The sequence below is a fragment of the Euprymna scolopes genome, chromosome 19, assembly GCF_053919585.1.
Source record: "Euprymna scolopes isolate OS-2025 chromosome 19, ASM5391958v1, whole genome shotgun sequence".
In the NCBI taxonomy this organism is placed as follows: domain Eukaryota; kingdom Metazoa; phylum Mollusca; class Cephalopoda; order Sepiida; family Sepiolidae; genus Euprymna; species Euprymna scolopes.
Window position 1 is genome coordinate 57,771,830 of NC_136500.1, and position 23,500 is coordinate 57,795,329.

General features: G+C 33.3%; 2 protein-coding genes across 2 annotated transcripts in view; one reads left to right on the plus strand and one right to left on the minus strand.

The window, feature by feature from the left end:
• Window positions 1-16,215, minus strand: part of LOC145303604 (protein FAM200B-like) — a 29,458-nt gene extending 13,243 nt beyond the window's left edge. Inside the window, exon 1 of the mRNA XM_080145171.1 lies at window positions 16,060-16,215. Coding sequence (XP_080001297.1) covers window positions 16,060-16,075 — 16 coding nt within the window. The 5' untranslated portion in view covers window positions 16,076-16,215. The remainder of the gene's footprint in view (window positions 1-16,059) is intronic.
• The window catches only part of LOC145303601 (muscle calcium channel subunit alpha-1-like), a 1,244,232-nt gene continuing 1,235,033 nt past the window's right edge, over window positions 14,302-23,500 (plus strand). The window contains exon 1 of the mRNA XM_080145164.1: window positions 14,302-14,439. The gene's annotated coding sequence lies outside the window, so the exon portion shown is untranslated. The remainder of the gene's footprint in view (window positions 14,440-23,500) is intronic.

Genomic DNA, 23,500 nt, shown 5'->3' on the forward strand with positions numbered 1-23,500 from the left:
AAGGAGAGACAGAAATAGAGAGATAGAGAATTGTATACGCTTTGCGATTTAAAAAACAAAAAAAAAACAAAAACGGCGTGTGTGTGGAGATAAGAATAGAACGGAATAAAGTGTGTGTGTGTGTGTGTGTGTGTGTGTGTGTGTGTGTGTGTGTGTGTGTGATGCGTATTAAAACAGAAAGTGGCATGCGCTCTGAGGGAAAAAGGATGCCATGCGTGCAGAGAGACATGCGCACTGTAGAGACAGAAAGACATGCGCACTGATAGAGAGACAGGGAAACATGCGCACTGTGAGAGAAACATATACACATGCTGGCAGAAATAGAAAAGCTAAAGACAGTCACACATGCGCACATTAACAGAACGATAGAGGCTCATGCCCACAGGAAAGTAGAGAAATCAATTCATGCATAGGTCTAGCTGCCATTATCCATGTGGGAGGAAAATTATATGCATCGTAGACGAATATACACATACACAGTAAAGCATATTTTTGATAGTCTCGAAATTCTATACATACCTGGTAAAGAATTTGTTCCCTCTCTTCTACACCAGAATGGAATTCTATTAATGCGTGCTCATCTGGAATTGTCATAGAGTCACCGATGAACTAGACGAAATAGACACATCTACTATCTTTATAAATAGTGAACATGTGTCTATAGATCATATATCTAGGAGAATTGGGGACAACCCCGGAGGAAAAACTGAATGATAGAGAGTATTTTAAGGGTGGTTTTAAGGAGGCATAAAATAAAATTTGTAATTCTATCACAAAGCCTAAATTCCTACCATTTAAGGAATCTGTATGCTTCACAAAGAAAAACTAAAAGATGCTATTTAAAAGTTTATATTTTGTTTTATGGTACGAATGAAATGTCCGAAAACTGGTTGTTTGTATTTGCTGACGTAGCCTTAATGTGGAGAACTGTACGCCAACCAGATTAAACAGAAGACATTAGCAGGTGACAAGGCTTTCGGTTTATATTGAATCTTCAGTCTTTTAATGTGCATAAATCCATGGTAATAAAACGCATTGCCTATTTATTTGAAGTGTACCAACTACCAAGAAGTCTTTCTTTGTATATGTATCGAAGTTGAGCGTTAGAAGTGGGTGTTAAGGTTGGATCATTAAATGCGTTGTGATTAGTGATGTGACGATTCTATAAATTGCCCTCTACGATAGGGATTATCACACAATATTGGTTGAGAAGGAAATGACTACGAAAGTAATGAACCCATTGGGTGATACAAACAAAGGGAAACCAAGGATAGTTAGCTATTAATAGCCAAGGAAGGGGAAATGGTCAATAGAGAGAATTCGGAAGGAAGTAGACCAGATTATCGGATTTCAATAAAAAAAAAAGTAGACATATTTGAGAGACAAAGTTAAAGAGTTGTTCGAGGAGAGATCGTTTCAGGAGACGAGTTCGAGTTGATGATAATAAATGATCGCAACGGCAGATTAACGAGAGGGCTCTTAGCTGATATCTTGCATTTAAGAAGTGGGAGGTTTAGCTCATAAGTAGAGACCTTAATGACCGGATCCTAACGACACGCACACACACGTATTCAACAAGTCTTGTCCACAATGGATATAACAGTGTTTGCTGTTTACAATATCATAGAATCGATTCGACCGGAATTAGAGGATAGAAGAAGATATGCATTTTGGGGGGCGGGGTCAGCGGGTTGGGTGCGAGGCTTAGTTATACTGTGTGGTATTGGATTCAAGGGTTCACTAGCTATGAAAATGAAAAAAGGAAATTTGAAAAATACATATGATAATTCAAATTCACATGAAAATTAATTGAAACTGAAGATTTTCTGCATATTTAATGACACGTCTTTTTTTTTTAAATGTAATAATTGATTGTGGTTTACAGCATATCAAATAATTTCAGGTTATTTCATTACATTTTTTTTTATAGAAATCACCTCCAGACAAAGCATGAAACCACTTGGTGTAAGTAAGAATGAAAGGTGATTATTGCGAAGACAAAAGATGCCTATTGGTGTTAGTTTTAAAAAAGACTAAGGAGGCATGTACCTATTTACAATGCCTCACCACGGGACAGAGTTAGATACCAGGGTCGTTTTTTTAACGTGGAGAAAAGGTACAAAAATAAAAATTGTCTCAGTCGTGAAGGACTGCTCCTCCACCAAAAGAGAACAAGAAATGGAAGTGCAGCATCTGAAGAACAAATACTACACTTTGATCTTGGCCAAAAGGCCAAGTAGGCATGTAGAAGGAAAACAGTCTGCAGGAAGCGGTCTCACAAGCCTGCATTTCTTGGAAAGAAGCTACTGAAATATAGAAACCGCATCACCAATGAGGTATCAAAATGGCGAATTGATGGATGCCCAGAGTCCAACGAGTCACACGAACTGTAACAAAAAAACTAGGGACAGATCGAACAATTCTGAAGAATACACGCTATAATAATATTTAGAGATGAATTTAAGTCTAGTAATATCGCATCTGTGAGAGAGAGGTTGCAGAGAAGAAAGGGCGGTGCTAATCCAATTACAGATACGTACCTGCACTTTATCAAGAACCCTCAAATGGGGCAGAGATTCACTAGCCCAAATATGACAACAGAACACCATGTATGATCTGATAGTAGATCTGTAAAGATAGAGAATTAGCCTCAGGTGTAAAAAGGTGTTTAGACGGATAGAAAGAACTCACTTTACGAGACGCATAAAGAGCAGTGGATCGAATAAAAAGCAATGGATATAATGTATGAACTCCAAGAAAAAAATGATCAGAAAGAGCAATAAAGACCAGGCATATCTATGAGAATTTAAGGAAAAATGAGACACCTTTACGACTGAACGAGACGAGCTGAGTTTTAACAAGATTAAACGAAACAAGCCATTTTATACCACAATCCACGACCGAAACCAATACCTGTCGTTCCCATGAGTAATCAAACTTTTTTCAGCCTATTCATTATTTCAATCATCATTGAATTGATACGTCATCTATCCCAAATTACACTTTATCCTCGATTGGATTTGGCCTTGGTACTGGTAACGCATTATATATATAATTATTCATAATACATATTTTTTTTACATATCCACATATATATGTTTTATTCTAAACAAAATTCATCAGTGTGGCTAGCTATAAATTTACCACTAGTCGCAGGATTGAAGCCATTGACTTCTTTCCGATGTTTTTGCCCTACCAGCCACTAAGCTATCTGACAATCCGCATCCATATAGCGTTAAGCCAGCCAGAGGGGGGGGGGACTTTGCTATACTAATTTAGTTAGAAGCTTTTCGAATTTTCTTTACCGAATGGTCTTTCTTGAAAGACGCACTAAATAATTATTTATAATAAATATGATTTTTTAATATTTACGTATGTTTTATCTTAACTAAGAATCATCAGTGAGGTCGCATATACTTGCAGCGGTGGTTGCCGAATCCAACCTCAGACTTCTTTTCATATTTCGCTTAATTTGCTCTTTCTTAAAGTTGGCTCTTTGTAATCATTAATAATAAATAGTTAAATATATATATATATATATATTATTATTACCGTTTTATCTGTTTAGTTACACACGTTTCTGTTATCGAATCGTATCAACGATCCAACAACTTCGTCAGAAAGTCTGAAGAAGTTGCTGGATCGTTGATACAATTCGGTAACAGAAACATATGTAACTAAACAGATAAAACGGTAATAAAATAAAAATATATATATATGTTTGCTCTGCAATAGTATTGAGCACTTTCTTTGTTTTTACTAATTACCATTTTTTGCTATATATATATATATATATATATATATATATATATATATTTAATTGTACAGAAGTTCAGAAAAACATTGGTACCGTCGGTTTCAAGCCCAACATAAAGGGGACCAGTTAATGGTAAAACGTAAATGATGTTAGGCTCTCGTCAGCCATGTTGTTTCTGTCTGAGGAAAAAAAGAGCCTAACATCATTTACGTTTTACCATTAACTGGTCCCCTTTATGTTCGGCTTGAAACCGACGGTACCAATGTTTTTCTGTAATTCTGTAGAATTATATATATATATATATATATATATATATATATATATATATATATATATAAGTAGTTTACATTGCAAATCCAAATATGTATTTATTTTTTATCTGTTATAATATTTTATTTTGTTGCGCACGAGTTCGTTGAATGGCGTACGAACACCGAACACCTCATCAGAGAGTTAATATTTTCCTCGGAAAAAAAAGTGTCAGAGTTTGTTTTTGTTTTTTTTTTTTTTGTTTTTTTCGAATTAAAGAGGATAAAAGCTGGTGAAAATAAATAGAAATTGTTAGAAGTCATAAAAAAAACTTACTTATTCAAAATATAATTGGCATGTTTCAGAAGAGAAAACTGAAGTATTTTTATAGTCCCACAAGAATGCATTAGTGTTTAAGGTGTGTGTGGGGGGGGGATCTCACAGGGCGAGCATCAAATAGCACAACTAAAAATAACACATTTCAAATAATAATTGAAACTTTTAATATATACTAGACTACCCGTAACCCGTTGGGTTAGTATGTTATATTAGCTATGGAATTCATGTATGAGCGTAACACTTGTGACGTAATAAAAATAGTTGTTTTTTTTTACATAACAGAAACATTTCTATGAAAGTATATCAAAATAAAAAAAGAATATAGATAGATTTCTATGAGTCGTTCAGTTTATTATAATTGATTATTTTTGGAAAAAAAATTACAGTGACTGAATAAGTGGTTGGCCATACTTATAGGTAAATGTGCACTGAACAGATACCATGATACTTATTATAGTTAAATTCAAATTTTGATATATGTTTCTGCTTTTTTTTGCATCGTTTATTTCTGTATTACGTTTAAGTTATTTTAAACCCCACTCTTCCCATGTTAAATAATAATTTCGAAATAATAACGTTAATATTTCAGCGTCCCAATTGTTCTCCCTTTTTTTTTCGCGTTTAAATTATCCAAATATATACAAAGTCATAGCAATTCTTTGGAAGCCAAGCTTTGAACTTGTTGGCCGGCGCCGAGTCCTTGCTTCATTTACATATTGCTAAAACAGTTGTTGTTGTTGTTGTTGTTGCCAATATTTTTGCTAGTCAGCTATCCTACGGCTGCTTCTGATTTTTACACGCGCACATATTCGCTATGTTACAGTTTAAATATGAGTTTACTAATTAAAGACGATAGACTGTAACAACCTCCACATTGTTTAATTGTGTTTGAGTTTGGAATCAGTGCTGTTTAAAATAATGTAATAGCAACTCAACTCCTTGAATGCATTATTCTCGCATCCATTGCAGCATGATCATTCTTTTAACTTCCAACAAGCAAAACTCGTTAAATTCATTTCAGATAAATCTTGACGAAAACTTCTTGAAACAATTTTTAAAAATAGAAATAATTATAAATAATAAATAAAAATTAATAAATATACAAAAATCATTATTGTAGGCTGATTCTTTTCTTCGGTAATTAGATTGTCATTTACTAGTATATATGCCCTGAAACCAGAAATACATTTTCATTGAGCTTATTATCTGTAACAATTATAAGTATATACGAAACACGTGTCAGTGGATATCACTGACACGTGTTTCGTATATGCTTATAATTGTTACAGATAATAATAATAATAATATATATATATATATATATATATATATATATATATATATATATATATATATATATAGCGCCTTAATTTAAACATAACTCCCTTCCGGTTTGGCGGTGGTCGTAACGGCAAAGACGTCAGGGTTTTTTGTCCCGTTCTTCTCCTCCTTCGCGGTACGGGTTCGAGCCTGCTTTCTTTTACATAGAGTCCATTCGTATAGTCATGGGGAGACCGTTCATGGAGAAGATGCTGCCTGGGTAATCGTCGACTCGATCTCGTTGTCTCTCTTAGTCTCTCTTTGGGTTTCTCCCGTTTTTACGATACCAACCATATTTATATAGTTGACACTCCACGTATGCTAATTAGGTGGATCCTACCACAACAATATCGTACTCAGGATATATTCTATTCGGCCTATTGATGGAGCAATGACAAGTACTAGCCTTTCAGGTCAGAGTGGACCTGGGAGCAATGCAGTAGCTTCAATACCTGATATGTTTGTCAGAAGCAGGGAAAACTTTCTGGTAAGAGACAACAATGCAAAAAATAAAAAAATAAATTTTAAAAAAAGAAGTGAAGGAAGGCAAACCAGAGACAGAGAGAGGGGGCGAGAGAGAAACAACGAGAGAAAACAGAACCAAAGAATGAGAAATAGAGGGCAAAATCAAAGTGAGAGAAAGAGAGGGGGCGAAGAAGAGATACACATATAGATAGTAGGGAGAGAAAGCCAAACAGATAGAGGGGTGCAAAGCGTGAGAACAAGAAAAAAAAGTCAAAGAGATAAATGCCAGGAAGGGAGAGAGGGGGGACAAAGAGACAAACAGAGAGAGAAAGAGGGAAATATACACGCTATCGCTAAGCCGACGGAGAAAGGGCGGATTATGAGTATGAGAGAGAGAGAGAGAGAGAGAGAGAGAGAGAGAGAGAGAAAGGAGTGAAATGCTGGAGGGGGTGGGATAAACCAAAGAGAGCTAGAATACCAAAAGAGAGAGTGAGAGTAAGAAAGATGTAGACAAAGCGAAAAAGAGAGTGGTGCTGAAGGGAGGGAGAGAGGTGGGTAGAAAATAGAGCGTGTAAGAAAGCTACTGGACGATGTTTATAGAGAGAAGTTGTTTACAAGGACGAAATCGATAACTTTCACTTATTCTTCATTCATTCAAACAAGAGTCACCTAATGTGCGTAAGAGAATGGAAAACAGTTCGATAGTGCGTGTATATATTTTAGAAAGGGTAGAGATATGAAGCGTGGAAGTGTGTGTGTCTGTGTGTGTGTGTGTGTGTGTGTGTGTGTGTGTGTGTGTGTGTGTGTGTGTGTGTGTGTGTGGCGCCTCAGTCCACGTTCACATGGCTTTATTCGATAGAAAAGAAGAAACAACTGAAAAAGATTGAAACCTAAAAGTTAAGAGAAACGCTTTCGCTCGATAACAAACGAAGGTCACCTGTTTTTTTTTCTTTCTCTTTCAGGCGTGAATATGCAAATCTTTACAACAATAGAATTATACGACCATTTCTCATATGTCTGTGCTTCTCGTCTCTACGCAACTTACAATATTAATAAAGTTTAACTTTCACAATCCTATTTAATGTGTGTGTGTGTGTGTGTGTGTGTGTGTGTGTGTGTGTGTGTGTGTGTTAAAAAAAACTATAGCGTAACAAAAAGAGAAAAATGTAAAAGAAAAATGAAAGTAAAGAGAATCCCGGACAACGCCGGATAAGTACAGTTACACTAATAGATAATGATACAAAAATATATATTTATTTGCTTTCCCACGAAAGCAAAATGTGACACAAGGTCTTTTTTGATGTAGGGAAAACCCAGCTCCCCAAAAAGGGGCACTCTGGAAATAGGCAAAAATAAAAATTGCCTTGGCAATAGACTACATTGACTAAATACAAATTAAAAAGTGTAGCATGAGAACAGATACTACACTGTGATCTTGGCCTGAAGTTATACTAATAAATAATGATAAAAAAGTCAAACTGAAACCTTTCTGAAAAATTATTCTTAATAAATAATTAAATTCCATCGCTGTGTAACAAAGAACCTAAACAACAGCGTAGTCACCTGCCTACCCAGTCAGATACTCTCTCTCTCTCTCTCTCTCTCTCTCTCTCTCTCTCTCTCTCTCTCTCTCTCTCTCTCTCTCTCTGCTACCTCATCTCATAATTGCTGCAGGGACACGGGTAGTAACTCGAGAACGCCTGCTTCTTCAGAAAGATATCCAAGAAGAGAAAAAATAAAAATAAATCTTTCTTTCTTTCTCTTCATCATTTATCCGATATCTCATAGCCTGGTAAAAAAAATCAGATCAGTGCCCCCCCCCCCCGAATGTTTGGTGGAAGAAGAAGAAGAAGAAGAAGAAGAAGAAGAAGAAGAAGAAGAAGAAGAAGAAGAAGAAGAAGAAGAAGAAGAAGAAGTAATGAGAAAAAGAAGTAAGAGAGATAAGAAACGAGAGCGAATAGAGTAAAGAGGGGGAGGATGGGAAGAGAGAAAGAATGTTAAAAGAGAGAGAAGAAAAGAAAGAGTTTAAAACAGGAAAGAAAAAGAAGTATGAGGAGGAGAATTAGATTTAAAGGTAAAAATAACTGATAAAATGTTACAGAAAACGAGTTCATTTTAGTACATTATGTCGACACTTTTGCGCCCACGTTACAAACGAAATCGGCGACAAACCCTGAACTTGTAGCAACGTCAGCAGAGGACTGCCAGCGCTAAAAATATGCTAGTCTTCTAGTTTTGAACAGATTTCAAAACGATTACCGCCGAGACGATTGGAGCGATTGGCAACGCCACGCGGGACTTCCTCAAAAGCATTCATCTACTCATAATGCGTCAGAGTTAATTCATATTTTTCTCAAATATTTAAAATGCATTCATTGGACAAATTTATTTCCATTACACACACACACACACACACACACACTATCTTCCAAGAGTTTTCTTTAAGATATCATTTATCGAAGAAGTAGCGTTCTCGGAGTAAGAAAATAGTATATTCTTCAGAGTATATATTCTAGTTTAAATATTACATCCATCAACATGGATTCAAAGTGTATATGCCATAATCATGTTGACACACTGGTTCGCATCAGATCACCGAATTTAAGGAACATTGACTATGGTCAGTACTAAAATATGTAACTATTTGGGAATTCCAGGTGCTGTTTGTACTCTCCGCTTATCTCAGCATTGTTTCCAGTCAGTCTTGGGACTCTCATTGTCACTGAATGCTGATTCAAAGAAAGTCGTGGTTGGAGATTGCACAACATTACACGTGCAGCTACCCTTACATGGGTGTCCATTATCTCTTGAGACATCGGATTCAAATGTAAATTAGAGTATGTATGTAGAACATAACATTTATTGATGTAGAAAATAACATTTATTTATGTAGAACATAATATTTATTTATATAGAACATAATATTTATTTATATAGAACGTAATATTTATTTATATAGAACATAGTATGTTCTATATAAATAAGTAGTATGTTCTATATAAATAAATAGTATTTACTTATATAGAACATAACATTTATTTATAAAGAACAACATTTATTTATATAGAACATAATATTATTTATGTAGAACATAACATTTATTTATATAGAACATAACATTTATTTATATAGAACATAACATTTATTCATAAAGAACAACATTTATTTATATAGAACATAATATTATTTATGTAGAACATAATATTATTTATGTAGAACATAACATTTATTTATATAGACACAACATTTATTTATGTAGAACATAACATTTATTTATGTAGAACATAACATTTATTTATGTAGAACATAACATTTATTTATGTAGAACATAACATTTATTTATGTAGAACATAACATTTATTTATGTAGAACATAACATTTATTTATGTAGAACATAACATTTATTTATGTAGAACATAACATTTATTTATGTAGAACATAACATTTATTTATGTAGAACATAACATTTATTTATGTAGAACATAACATTTATTTATGTAGAACATAACATTTATTTATGTAGAACATAACATTTATTTATATAGAACATAACATTTATTTATATAGAACATAACATTTATTTATATAGAACATAACATTTATTTATATAGAACATAACATTTATTTATATAGAACATAACATTTATTTATGTAGAACACAACATTTATTTATGTAGAACATAACATTTATTTATGTAGAACATAACATTTATTTATGTAGAACATAACATTTATTGATATAGAACATAACATTTATTGATATAGAACATAACATTTATTTATATAGAACATAACATTTATTTATATAGAACATAACATTTATTTATATAGAACATAACATTTATTTATGTAGAACACAACATTTATTTATGTAGAACATAACATTTATTTATGTAGAACATAACATTTATTTATGTAGAACATAACATTTATTGATATAGAACATAACATTTATTGATATAGAACATAACATTTATTTATATAGAACATTTGGATAAAAGTTTAAGAAAATACACCCATTATTAACTGAATCGGATTATAATCTTTTGAATGATAAAATTATGGATGACCTTTCTGTTACTAGTCCGCAAGCATCAGCCTTGAATACGTTTACCCGTGATATGTTTTAGTGACATTTATTTAGATAACGTATTGGCAATTAACCAGAAAAACTATTTTATAAGCGTTAAAAAAACGTTTTCTTTTCTTTTATTTTAACACATACTTCAAAAATAACATAACGAAAATAGATAAACTTGTTCTTTCGATATATTTTCAGTTGATAAAACTTTTCAACCATGCATAAACTTATTTCCTTTTTCAAAGTTGTATAATCGTCTAACATATAAACAGAATATTGTTATTATTGGGACCCTACGTTAGTAAGTAAGTGATTATGTTAACTAGTATGGGGGTTGTCATAGTACATGTCAGGATGACCTGGCAGCAAACGGAAATAGACCCAGCTGCATATAGCGTGATTGAGTGGAGGGTGTCCAAAGGTTAACTACCTAGACAAAACGCGCTAAAAATGACGATAGAAAGGCCGTTCCATGTTTGATGAAGAACAGAGAGTTTCTAGTCAGTCAATCGTTTGGGAACGGTACAGACGAGATGAGCCCGAAAATGTATAAATCTAAGTGAAGGTTGTCTCGAGACTCTGCCCGCGTGTCGCCATCATTAAGACTAAGTTAGAAAAACAAGTTAAGAAGTAATTATTTTATTATATATTGGTCTATCCAATAATCTTCGAAACCTCAACAAGTCTTCATTATGTTTTCATGCAGTTTGTTCGTCTAGTTAAACTGTGGAGGCAAAGAATTAACAACCACAGCGGGATCACGGCGGGATCACGGCGAGTCACGAGCGATGAAGAAGTGACTATGAAAGGAAGAACAGCACGTACAAACAACCTGCGCCAAAGGACTTTCTATGTATTTGATTCGGTTACTTGATCGCTCGCATGTGCAAAACTATGCGTTTACGAAAAGACCATTTGCGAACTGTTTGGCGTTACAATGCTACAATATCAACTTTATTCAATAAATACATAATTCAACAGTTTACCAAATGTGATTTAGATTTTTAAAAGTTTATGAAAATCTGAGTTTACTTTACAATCGACAGAGATTCGAAAAAGGGGTAAAAAAATCAAATATATAAAAACATAAATGTTACTATAGGCAAGATAAGTTACTCTTCTACCTAGTTGGGTAAATTTTTAGTGTTTTTACTTAATGTAAAATTTTTATTCGGCTCGAAAAACAAGCAATGTCAATCGGTACGCGACCACAGAAAAAAAAAATGAACGCAATGTATTTGTTACGCGGCCTTTTTTTTTTTTTTTTTTTTTTTGGTGGTCGCGTAACGGTTGACATTGCTTGCTTTTCGAGTTGATTAAACATTTTATATTCAGTAAAAAAAAAAAAACACTAAAAACCTACCCAGTTTAGTAGAAGAGTAACTTATCTTGTCTTTGGTAGCATTTATTTGTTATATATTTGATTTTTTTAACCACTTTTTCGAATCTCTGTGGACTGTAAAACAAACCCGAAAATCTTTTTCAGCTACAAAATTAAAAACAAAAAGCTTATACTCTGAATAGCAGAAAGTTTCATCAGACTGAAATGGAGGTGCTTATAGAATCAAGTCAGTTCACCGTAATACTGACCATTTCACCAATCCTTTTCAAATCCATTAAACACTTATCCCCGAGTGTCTTTGGACCTTGATAAATAATGATTACTTGATTTTTTAAAAAAAAATTTTATTCCATACCCAGGTTGCTTTCAATAAAATAGGCGCTTATTACAGTATTCCCTTATGTTTTGGTGGCAATATACCTTGTTTGGAGGGGGGATCATAGTAATAAAAAAAAGTGGGGTACGGCATTTTATACAATAGTCAATAAAACAAGATATATATATATATATATATATATATATATATATATATATATATATATATATATATATAACAAATAAATGTTACCAAAAGCAAGATGCAGACTATTACATTTTCGCACGATTGGCGATATTTATCAAAAATATTTTGTTTAATTTTCGATATTTGAGCGCTTATCAAGAGTCCGATTGGGTATAACAAAACCGCCATTTTTTCGTTCACGCTCAACAGACTTGACATCGTTTTAAGTAAAGAAACACTTTAGAATCAGTTAAAAAACAAAAATCTATCAAGGCACGCACTACTGTATTTTTTTTTCACTCCTGTTTGTTTTATTGGTTATCGTAAAAGAAATGGCCAAAAATGTAGTAGTAGTAGTAGTAGTAGTAGTAGTAGTAGCAAACTATGTAAAAACATTGACAGAGTTATAATGTTACTTGTTTTAGTAAATTAATTGATCAGAGACGCATGTCAATCACTTGCGGTAGAGACTAACGTTCCAACAGTTTATAGATCGTATAACGCCGACCATGTGTTCTTAATATTGATGGAAGAAAAGAGCAAGAAGGAGAGCAAGGTGTTTTGTGAGAAGGAGATATCGTGCAGTGAGGGAGAGTGGGGATGCGTTGTTTGTCCGCGAAAGGGTGGCAGCCTTGATCTCGAGGTGAAGTGAACTAATGAATGATGGGGAAAGGCAGCAGTTGTTGTTATTGTATCGATGAGATAGAGGTCGGCAGTCGAACGTTAACCGTTGCTAATGTACATATGTACAATGTCGAAATCTAGACACGCACCCGATGGGTGGCCGCTCTGATCGGTATCATCGTCGTCAGCTTCAGAGAAACCTAACCCTACGATCGAGATGGCGAAGTACCGGAGAAATTCAAGGCGAACCGGCAGAGAAACGAGGGGGTTGGTAGAAAAGGAAGAAGAAGAGAATGAAGAAGAAAGTCTAAGCCAAGCAAAAAATAAAGAGGAAGAAGAAGCAGAGAGCGAGTAAAAAGTTGCGAACAACGGAGAGAGAGAGAGAGAGTTTGAACCAAGCAGCAACCCTACACGCCGCCACGCGTAGGGCTGACATCAACACGAGCTGCGACGACGGCAGCGGCGGCCCAAAGAAGAACTCTGAGAATGAGCGAGAGAGGAGAGGCACTAAAGAAAGATTGAAACGGGGAAGGGAGATAGAGAGATGAGGAGAAGAGGTGTGGTGAGTAACGCAGCAAAGAGGTGGCTCCAATCAACGGTACTGTCAGCTGGGCAGAAGAAAAGCTGATACATATATATATATATATATATATATATATATATATATATATATATATATATATATAATGTGTGTGAATATGTGTGTATATATGTAGATATGTATATAGAGAAAGAGGGAGGGAGATACGCACATAGGTAACCTATATAGGTAAAGAATTAGCAGTTAGACAAACAGCAGAAAATACCACTATTAGTTTTTTGGGGGGTAGCTCCACCTCAAATTACTGCTGTTACCTCCACACCACTTATTACCCACATAGCTATTGTGCCTCTAGCCGTTGTTGGGCTTCCATATACCTATAAAACTTAGAAGAAGAAAAAAATTAAAGATCCCGACCCTGTTTTGAAAGTTAAACTTTTTTTTTTTAAGTCAAAACGAAAAAAAGAAAGAAAGAAAGAAAAAGGCGGCTTCACAAAAAAAAAAAAAAAAAACAACAAAAAAAACAGCGAGCAACGAAAACTTAAATGAGTAAGAAATTACCTACGGGCCATACATCGAACCTTCCTGGATATCCTCACCCCATTTCGACCCAGTGGATTTATACCTTTACCCTGTCACAAGTTAACCAACAGCTGATCAAATTCGAACCGAGGAGAAATTGTCTTTCTTGGTTATAACAAATCATAATAATAATAATAATATAACCAATCTCACAACTTAACCAGTTAGCGGCTAGCACTGGTGGAGAGAATAGTTTTACCCGTTTCATGTAATCCCTTCCAAAAGTGTGATAAAGAAAAAAAAAGTTCTACTGTATACCAAACAGGCGCTGATATATGTATATATATTTATGTGTATAAAACGCACTGCGCGCACACATACATAGGTATATTTTTGTTAATATATTATATGTGTAAATACCATCTTCATAAATGATTATCATCCCTTAAAGCATAATTAAAAAAAAAACAACAACAAAAAAAAAACAGCTAGAACAAAAAAGGAAGTGCAATATATATAAACATACATTTATATACATATACATAAATATATATACATATTTGCCCAGGAGTTTACTACTTTTATTTTTCACAACACAGATTTTCCCCAAAGGAATACCAATTTTTTTCTACTGGCTAAAATGTACGCATAAAGAACATTTGAACCTTGGAGGAATAGCAAACATGAATAACTTGAGGTGAGTCTAGCCAAATAAAATTTGCGTGCGCGCATTTTATTGGTTTCTTTTAAGTTTTTACTTTGGATTTGATCCCGAGCATCAACAGTGGAATTTTAATTTTTCCTTATTTTGTTCTAGGTGCTTTCAGAGGGGGGGAGGGGCTTTTTTCCACCTATCATCCCCGATGTAAGTGTAAACAAATTGCTAAACAATAGGATACAGTTTGAGGATGGCCAGAGTGAACGTGGTATTGTGGAGGCTGCAAATATGAACGTGATGGATACTTGCATGGGTCAAGAATGCGTCGGGTTAAGACTAAGATAGCAAAGGACTAGCAGACCTCCCTCACACCCCAAGCTAATAACTTTGTACATAATTTTATACATTTATAATTTTTTAAATGAAGTGGAATCTGTGAGAATTGGGAGGGGGCGAAATCAATAGAGTGAGAACAAAAGCATGATAACAATAGAATCCACTCATGTATCGATCAATCGATGTCCCATTAAAAAAAAAAATGTTCAGAGTTAACGAAATCGATCAGATTTCGTTTTCTTTAATGGATTAAATTTTAACAATTCTAATTTTTAGGAGTGGCAGTGTTAAAAAAACGATTTTTTTTTGTTCTAGTGGACTTATTGATCCGCGTTGAAATAATAACGTTATTTACGCTATTTAGAAAGCCATTCTTAACATGGGGAAGGGAGGGTGCCTTGTGCCTATTCTGTACAATTTAATAAAAAGGGATATAAAACTTTAATTAAACTTGAAAATACCATTTCAAACATAGCGCGGATTTTTTTTTTTTTTTTTTTTTTTTTTTTTTTTTTTTTTTTTTTACATTAAACCCAACTCAACACTTGCCGTTAAATTGACAACTAGCAGAAGTTTTCACGTCTGCCGAAAAACTAATATCACATTCAAATTTAGAGCAGACAAGTAGTTTTCTGAAGAATCTTGCCCCCCTCTCTCCATTTCAGCGGATTATTATCGAATATTATCAACCAGTTTAGCATTTTTGAGATTAAAAAAGGGCTAAATTCGAAATTTGACCTAAAAACATCGAATTGTTCTAAAATGGGTGATCAAGTTACTCTCACGTTGCATTAAAAACTGAGCACCAACTACAAATATTTAAACAGACTTTTTTTTTATTTTTTTATATAATCTGATTGACTAGTGTCAATTCGATAATAATCCGCTGATAAAAAAAAAAAAAAAAATAGAAGGAGGGGGGGTCAAGATTCTTCAGGTCCGTTTTTTTCTGACTAAGACTTTTTTCCAATGTATTAGTTAATAAATGTCATTGGCGTTTGCCGTTCTTAACAAAAGGAAGGGGTGTTTTGTAACAAGCATGCGCATTAATACTTTTCAGTTGGAAAAACATGGCCACCAGTGAAAACATAATGGATAATAAAGCTCTTAATATCCAGAAAACTATTTGTCTGTTCTAAATTTAAATGTGATATTAGTTTTTAGCATACACGAAAACTTATAAACGTTATCAATTTAATGATGAATGTTGAGCTGCAGTTAAAGTAAAAAAAAAAAATTTTTTAAATAAACTGCCAAATCCAATTTTCTAAATTTTAAAACAGCACGTTCAGTTGTCAGTTTGAGCAATCAAAGTTTACTTACAGTAAAACTCCTTCATATTTTCAAGACTCCCTGCTTCTCAGCCTCCAAATAATATAACCAACATATCTGATCAGGGGGAGAAATAATCAGACATTAAAACAATTACTACAAATACTATTTTGTCATTACAATAATGGCTCAAAAAAAAAAAAAAAAAAAAAGACCGTCCCCCACCTCAAGATACTATCTGGCTCTCAGGCTAGGATTAAGAATGAGATGAACAATACTTAGACGAATGCGTTAAATACATCTAGTTAAGAGTAGGATAAAGGAAGGGTGTCCTCTCTCATTCACCCCTCCCTGCTCCACTTTTTATGGTCTAATTTGTGAAAGTTTGACTTTTTTCCGGTGCGGTGCTTATGATGCACTTATGTCACTGTGATATTTTTAAAAATAGTATTTTCAAATAAAATTCAAGTTTCACGGTATATTTTATTAAATTGACTTTTTTGTGCTAATGCACTTACTCATCCGCGCTATTTAAATAGTATTCCCAAGCTTAAAGTTTTTTCGTGTGTTTTTTTTTTTTTATTATTGTAAGGTTAAAGTACAGAATAGGTACAAAACACCCTCCCCTCCCTATGTTAAGAATGACTTTTTAAATAATAACGCTATTTCAGTACGGATCAATAAGTGCATAAGTACCTCTTTTTTTTTTTTTTTTAAACTGCATTTTCACATTAAGTTGTTTCCTTTTTATTTCAACGGATTTAATCATGGACAAAAACGCTACGATTCTTAGTCGAAAAACTTGATTTTCTTTACTTTTAATTGCCGTTATCATAAGCGCCAATCTGAATAAGAACTGCTATTAATATTCCTTTTGAAATAATCTGCCAGCGTCAATGTTAAAGAAACACTTTTTCTGTAAAACTAACAGCATCATCCGCTAAATATTTAAATAAAACTTATAAAAAGCCTGTGTTTTAAATTACAGCCATTTTCTTTTTAAAACAAATATTGTCTTTTTACTGAAAAAAAAGCTGTCTAAATATTCAAATCCAAACAAATTGTACTATTTTAGTCGACGAAACGAGATAACTTTATTTTGGAACAATTCAGTTGGAATTATTTACCTTAGTGACATCAGATCAATCACCACTTTCGCTGGTAATAATTTTTGTTGCGTGCGTGTATGAAAGGTACGTACGAACATGGCATGTTTTGGCGTTATTATATAGATTCTAGAGTATTTATGCAGAATACAGACTATTTTTTAAGTAGATTTTCAAGTTAAATTCAATTTTTACGGAATTTTTTTATTAAGTACAGATTAGTTTTTTAAAAAATCCTCTCTTCTAACGTTAAGAATGGCGTTTTAAATAACGTTATTTCGATACCGATTCTGGATGGCCAAAAATTTCCAATTCTGTGCCAATAACATAATTGGAATCTTCTAAGACGGAGCCACATTCTGGCTAACTCTTAATATCTTTAAGCGATATTTACATAGATTTTGCGTCAACTTTTGCACGCCTTTAAATAAACTAGAATCTTTTTGTAATGTTCCTACCAGGGATTTTCATCTCGGATCAGGATCCGTCTCTTGGCAATGATTCCGACAGTGTAGAAACTTACATGAATCATCAGGGTTTTTGTCGGAGTGAGATATGATTCGGCTCTACCATAGTAGGTACTGCTTTTCTGAGGGGGGGGGGCGATCTCCTGAGGAGCTCCTACCGCGAATGTCGACGAACCCGTTCACGGCTACTCTTATACCCAGCCATAGTGAAAGGGGAATCTGGTTCCCAACACCCACCCACATTCCGGCTGTATGCCAGATCTTTATTTGAACAACATTGGTTGTAAAAAAAAAAAAAAAAAAAAAAAAAAAAAAATTTTTAAGTGCAATTATTTTACTTATAGATTCATCTTGCTGTTTAAAGTCTAACACCTTGTTTGGTTTCCGCAAGTTCAAGCCCCCCACCCTTCAGCTATTTTTGATACTGATTCAGTTGAATTTTCATCACATTAAAAACTATCGATACTTATGCAGCATACGGATAGCGCTATTTTTTATTTTAGTTTTTTTAGATCAGATTTTTAAGTTAAATTCCATGATTTATAGTATCTTGTTTATTAAATTATAAAGTGAAAGTACAGAATAATTTTAAAACTCCTTCCTCTCCATAGTCGTTTCTTTCTGAACGTTATATTATCGCGGTCCGTATTTTGCAGGAGTACAAAACGATTGTGCATTTTTTAGATAAATAGGGGCGTTCTGCAATTTTACACCCCATCCCCCCTCCTCAAAAAAAAAATATGCGATGGTTAAATGGCAAAAAAAAAAAAGTTTCTGTGTTCGTTGACTTTATTACTTGTCTCGGTTTCTGCAGTGTCTTAAAGTACATATTATACAAGTGAAGAAAAAAACTTAACATTTGAATCAAAAGAAACAACTCTATGGCGGCTCCAGCGAAGATATTTCGCGGGTTTAATATCTTTCATTTACAAGCTGAAAACTGATTGGCGCAGGCACGCAGATTATTTGCCGGCTTGTCCAATCATACGCCATTTCTCGAGCGAGTTCAGCACGTGACGAAGTAAATAAAAAGGTTGACCCCAAACATTTTGCTCACTTTTCCTTTTCGCCCCTTTTTGATTCTGTTTTAAAAGTGCCCTTTTCAGAGGAATGTATCATAAGTCTGTGTCCTGAGACCGTGTTCATTATATATGTGCCTTATTTTTCATTTGAGCACCTGCCCTGAAAATGTTCTCTACACGTCGCTGTCAACGTGATCATAAATTTATTCGCGAATATTTTACAAGAGGTAAAATGTCCAGAATAGTTAACTGTTCAGAACTCTTCAAATCAAATAAATAAATAAAAACAGTAAATAATTGTTAGAAAACATAGACTTCTCTAGTTTTAACGTGTGGGAACTAAAAAATATTTCAGAACTTTATTTCTATGAAAGATGTGTGTAAGTAATCTTTCATATTTCCCGATATACATTTGAAATCGAGGTGACTGCGTATTCATTTGAGATTAACATGGATGACAAAATAGTTTAAGGGTACGTAACCTCTTAACAAGCTATTCTTTCTCTCAACTGGTTCGATATAACAAAGTGAAAGCTTACTCACTGTTTAACCTAATTTCAGTGTATTTTTTTATTTTTATATTTATTTTTTTATTTTATTTTTATTTATTTATTTTTTTTTTTTTGCTTGTTTCCTGCACTTATGCATTAACTTAAGATTGGGCTTATTGACCTCAAGAGAATTAATATTAGTTTTTTTTTTTTTTTTTTTCTGACCATGACCAGATCGGGCTTAGACTGAATGACGACTTTTCGGTAATCTTTGAGAATGGGCATATCTGAATAGCTGTCATTTGTATTGTTCGGGTTGTGTAAAAACTCGAAATGAGTTGACGGAAAGTTTAATTTTATTTCTTTGCCTCTTCAGTCCCTTGACACTTTCCAATGAAGACGAATAAAGTTTTTTTTTTTGTTTGGTTGGGTTTTTTTTTTTCACTTTCAAACGATCGTATTTCAATCAGTTCGAAATAGTATTAAAAAAAAAAGTGAGGGTGGATGGGGTGGGGTGGCGTTTGAAATAACGATATCAAAGTTAAAATTTATTAGTTTTAATAATGCATGAACGCATAACAAATTTCAAAATGTTTAGTTTTTATCTATTTAGTGGGATTTTGAATTTTTTGTTTCGTTTTTCTTAGGAAAAACAAAAAATATATCTGCAATGCAGAACTGGAAAGTAGGTACTTGTGCAGTTTACGGATTGTGCTGAAATAACGTTATTCGAAAGCCGTTTTTAACATGATGGGAAGCTTTTTAATTCTGTAATTCCATATGACAAATTTAATAAGATATCGTAAACATTAAACTTTAAAATTCTATCTAAAAAGTAGCACACTTCGTAACAGCTGATTTGCTAACAGTTATATCCCATAGGATTAGCGAATCTCTAGACGGAGACTTTCTTTCTAGGGCAATTACTCTTTACATGTCAAAGGCCTTTGATAGGGTATGGCATAAAGCTTTACTCCAAAAGATCTTCAGCTACGGTATAGCAGGAAATGACTTAATTATTAAATCATTTCTCTGATAGGTTCGTAAGAGTAGTGGTTGACCGGCAGAAATCAGGAGCTTACAGTATTAATCGAGTCCCTCAGGGGTCCATCCTGGGCTCAACTCTCTTCCTGATCTACATCAATCCTAAGATCATTCGTAGACATTTATGCTGACGACACTATCATCTATGGCAACACTTCAAAGTTTGTAAATGCCTTCTGATTCTCTCTTCTCTGATCTTGATCACGTGGTGCAATGGGCAAAGAGGTGGCTGGTTAATTTTACTGCATCTAAAACCAGGCTTCTATCTTTAAATAAGTGCTCTGATCCCCATCTGGCATCAATTGAAATGAATGACTCTCGTCTTGAGGAGGCTACATGTTTTGACAAGCTTCTGGGTTTGATCCTTACTCTTGATCTGAAATGGAACACGTATATCAAATTCGTTGCCAAGACTGCTCCAGTAGATATCTCATTGCTGATGCAATTCCCTACCTGTATAAGAGCCAAGTACGTCCAAGGATGGTGTACTGTTTCCACATCTGAGCAGGATCTGCTAGAAAGGCCTTATCTTGCCAAATAAGTTCAAAATAGACTTCGTAGCCCAGTGGGGAGATGCCCTTTTCTCTTCCCTGCAACCTCTTCCCACAGAAGAAACGTTGCGAGTTTGTCTATGCTTTCTCGTCATTTTCATGGCAAATGCTCGTCTGAGCTCCAATCTAAGGTCCCCCCTTGACAAACTTTCACAAAGAACAGTCGTCTAGCTGAAACCACTATTAATAATTTCCCTCACTCTTTATCTGTGCCTAAACGTAAACGTAGATTCCATGAACAAACCTTCTTTCTTAGAACTGCACTCTTGTGGAACTCTCTTCTGTTTCCCTGCTTTCCAGTTGACTACAATTTGGTTGTCCTTAAGTCATTCAATTTACAAAATTTACACTATTAACGATTACTACGGTACATTCATATTAACCCTTATCATAGAGTGGCCTCCGGGCTTTGATAAGTGGTGACTCCATTAAAAAAAAATGCACAAACACTGAAAAAATATTTAAATGCGCAAAGCATTTCCGTCCGTACGCTTTTTTTAAACAATAAAATAAGTAAATGAAAAGAACACAACAGCTTGTACATTAATTAATCAATGTTTTTATCGGCAGACGACAAAATTTCACTGAAAAACAAAATTAGAGAAAACTGAAGCAAATCTTTAAGTTTTATTTAGAACGAATGTTGACACTATAGCAAAAAACAAAAAAATACAAAACTAGCAAAATAAAATTAATTCATCGTAATTTTAAAGATGAAGGGCCAGGGTTTAAATCGCATATAACATTTTTTTTATTTTATTTGGTATAAAATAAACGAAATTTTATTTGGAGAAATAACCAAAACATGGGAAATTAATAATGGCGTCGCAGATATACAAAGCACGAGTCTTATAAAACATTAAAAATATAGGGAAAAATTAATACAAGTTTAGATTTTTTTTAAGTTCTTGTTCAATCATTATTCAAGTGAAATATAACAGTAAATCTTACTTTTTGACTTGAAATATTATGAAAAATGTCATTTTAAGCAAACACCTAAAAACAATTAACTTCCGGCTTGATATGGCACTCGTTAATTGAAAAATTTCCTTTACTATCAATTTTCTATATCGTAATTTGTAACCTGAAACAAGTAATATTTAAATTATTTATATTAAATTTCTTTTTATTCTAGAAAATACTAATTTTAAATTCTTAAAACTGAACTTTTTCTCAAATCTTAACTAAATCCTTAAATTATCTTTATCGGAAACATATTTTTCATATTTAATTTTTGTATAGGAATAAACTAAAAGTCACTTCTTTTTTTTTTTTTTAATATAAACAGATTGTAAGAAATGACACGTACAAAGAAATTTAATTAACTTTTAAATCATAATTATTTCAGGTCCTTGGTTTAGGAATTATATTTTTATTCTGACGAAAGAAAACTACGATTTTTACCAGCGAAATGGCGAACAGATTTCTGCGTGTTTATCCTATCGTAGAAAAAATATTTACGTTCGATTTCTAAGTATATATTTTTAATTATTAACTATTCAAAAACAGTATCGATTAAAATAATGTTTTAATTGTTAACAATAAAATTGTTTGTTTTTATTAATAATAACCAAATCTTCCACATTTTTTTTCACGAAACTTGAAAAAGTAAATTATCAAAAAATAATTTCGGAAAAAAAACTGTCAAATGTAATAAATGTTTCTTTTTTAAATTCGTAAAATTTTCATATTTTGCAACTTTTTTTCTTTCACAAAATCGAGAAAAATCGTATAAATTGGCATCGTTTGTGACCCAAAATTAAATATATTTTATTTTCTTCATTCCAGTATACTTTAATATGTAAAAATAAAACGAAGATGTGAAACAACCCTCTAAGATCGCGTTGAGGGGGGGGGGCAAAATATAAGAATTTTTGTATATTATTTTACTTGTCTGTACATAGTTCAGCCTTTTGGGTTTGTATTGCTATACGAAAAAGTTGTCAAAAAACAGATATAACAAATGTCATAAAAAGCAAGATAAGTTACTTTTGTACCTTTTAATGTAAAGTGTTTATTCGGCTCGACAAACCGTGTTTACCGATGTATTTGAAAAACGCAAATGGTGACGGACTCTGTGTTGAATACATAAGTTTGGGAAAATGAGTTAAAACTATACAAAATACTGTTAGAATCTAACTCAATATATGTTACTGTAATAGAGGCTGATATTCAGTGGGTTTCTAACAGTATTTTGTATAGTTTTTAGTTTTAACTCATTTTCCCAAACTTACGTATTTAAGTCCGTCGCCAATTGTAATTTTCAAATACATCGGTAAATATTGTTTTTCGAGCCGAATAAACAATTTACATTAAATAAAAGCACTAAAAATTATCCAGTTAGAAAACTAAGTTATCTTGCCTTTGATAATATTTGTTATATATTTTTTTCTGACAACTTTTTAGAATCTGTATTACAAACCCAACTTTTTTTTTTTTAAATAAGTTTGTAAAAAAATAAATAAAAATAACGAAATTGATCAAGATTTTTAGAATCTTTTGGAGAATTCTGTAAAAATTACAATAAATCCATTTTATTTTACAAGTTTTTATTGTTATTTGTTATGGCGGTCGAAAATCCGCTTTTATTAGTGTCATACCTAGCTTTACAAGGCGCAACTGCTGATTTTCTTTTCGTGTAATATTGAGGCACGATAAATTAAAGTATGATAACTTGCTTCTACTGATTTTTTTTTTTTTCTCTTGCAAACAATCTTTGGGGTTATAATCCGCTAATGTCTTCCATAATTGTCCCCATGTTTGCTACCGGAACCGGTGAAGTGGCAAAATAGTTCCTTCCCCTTTTCTCAC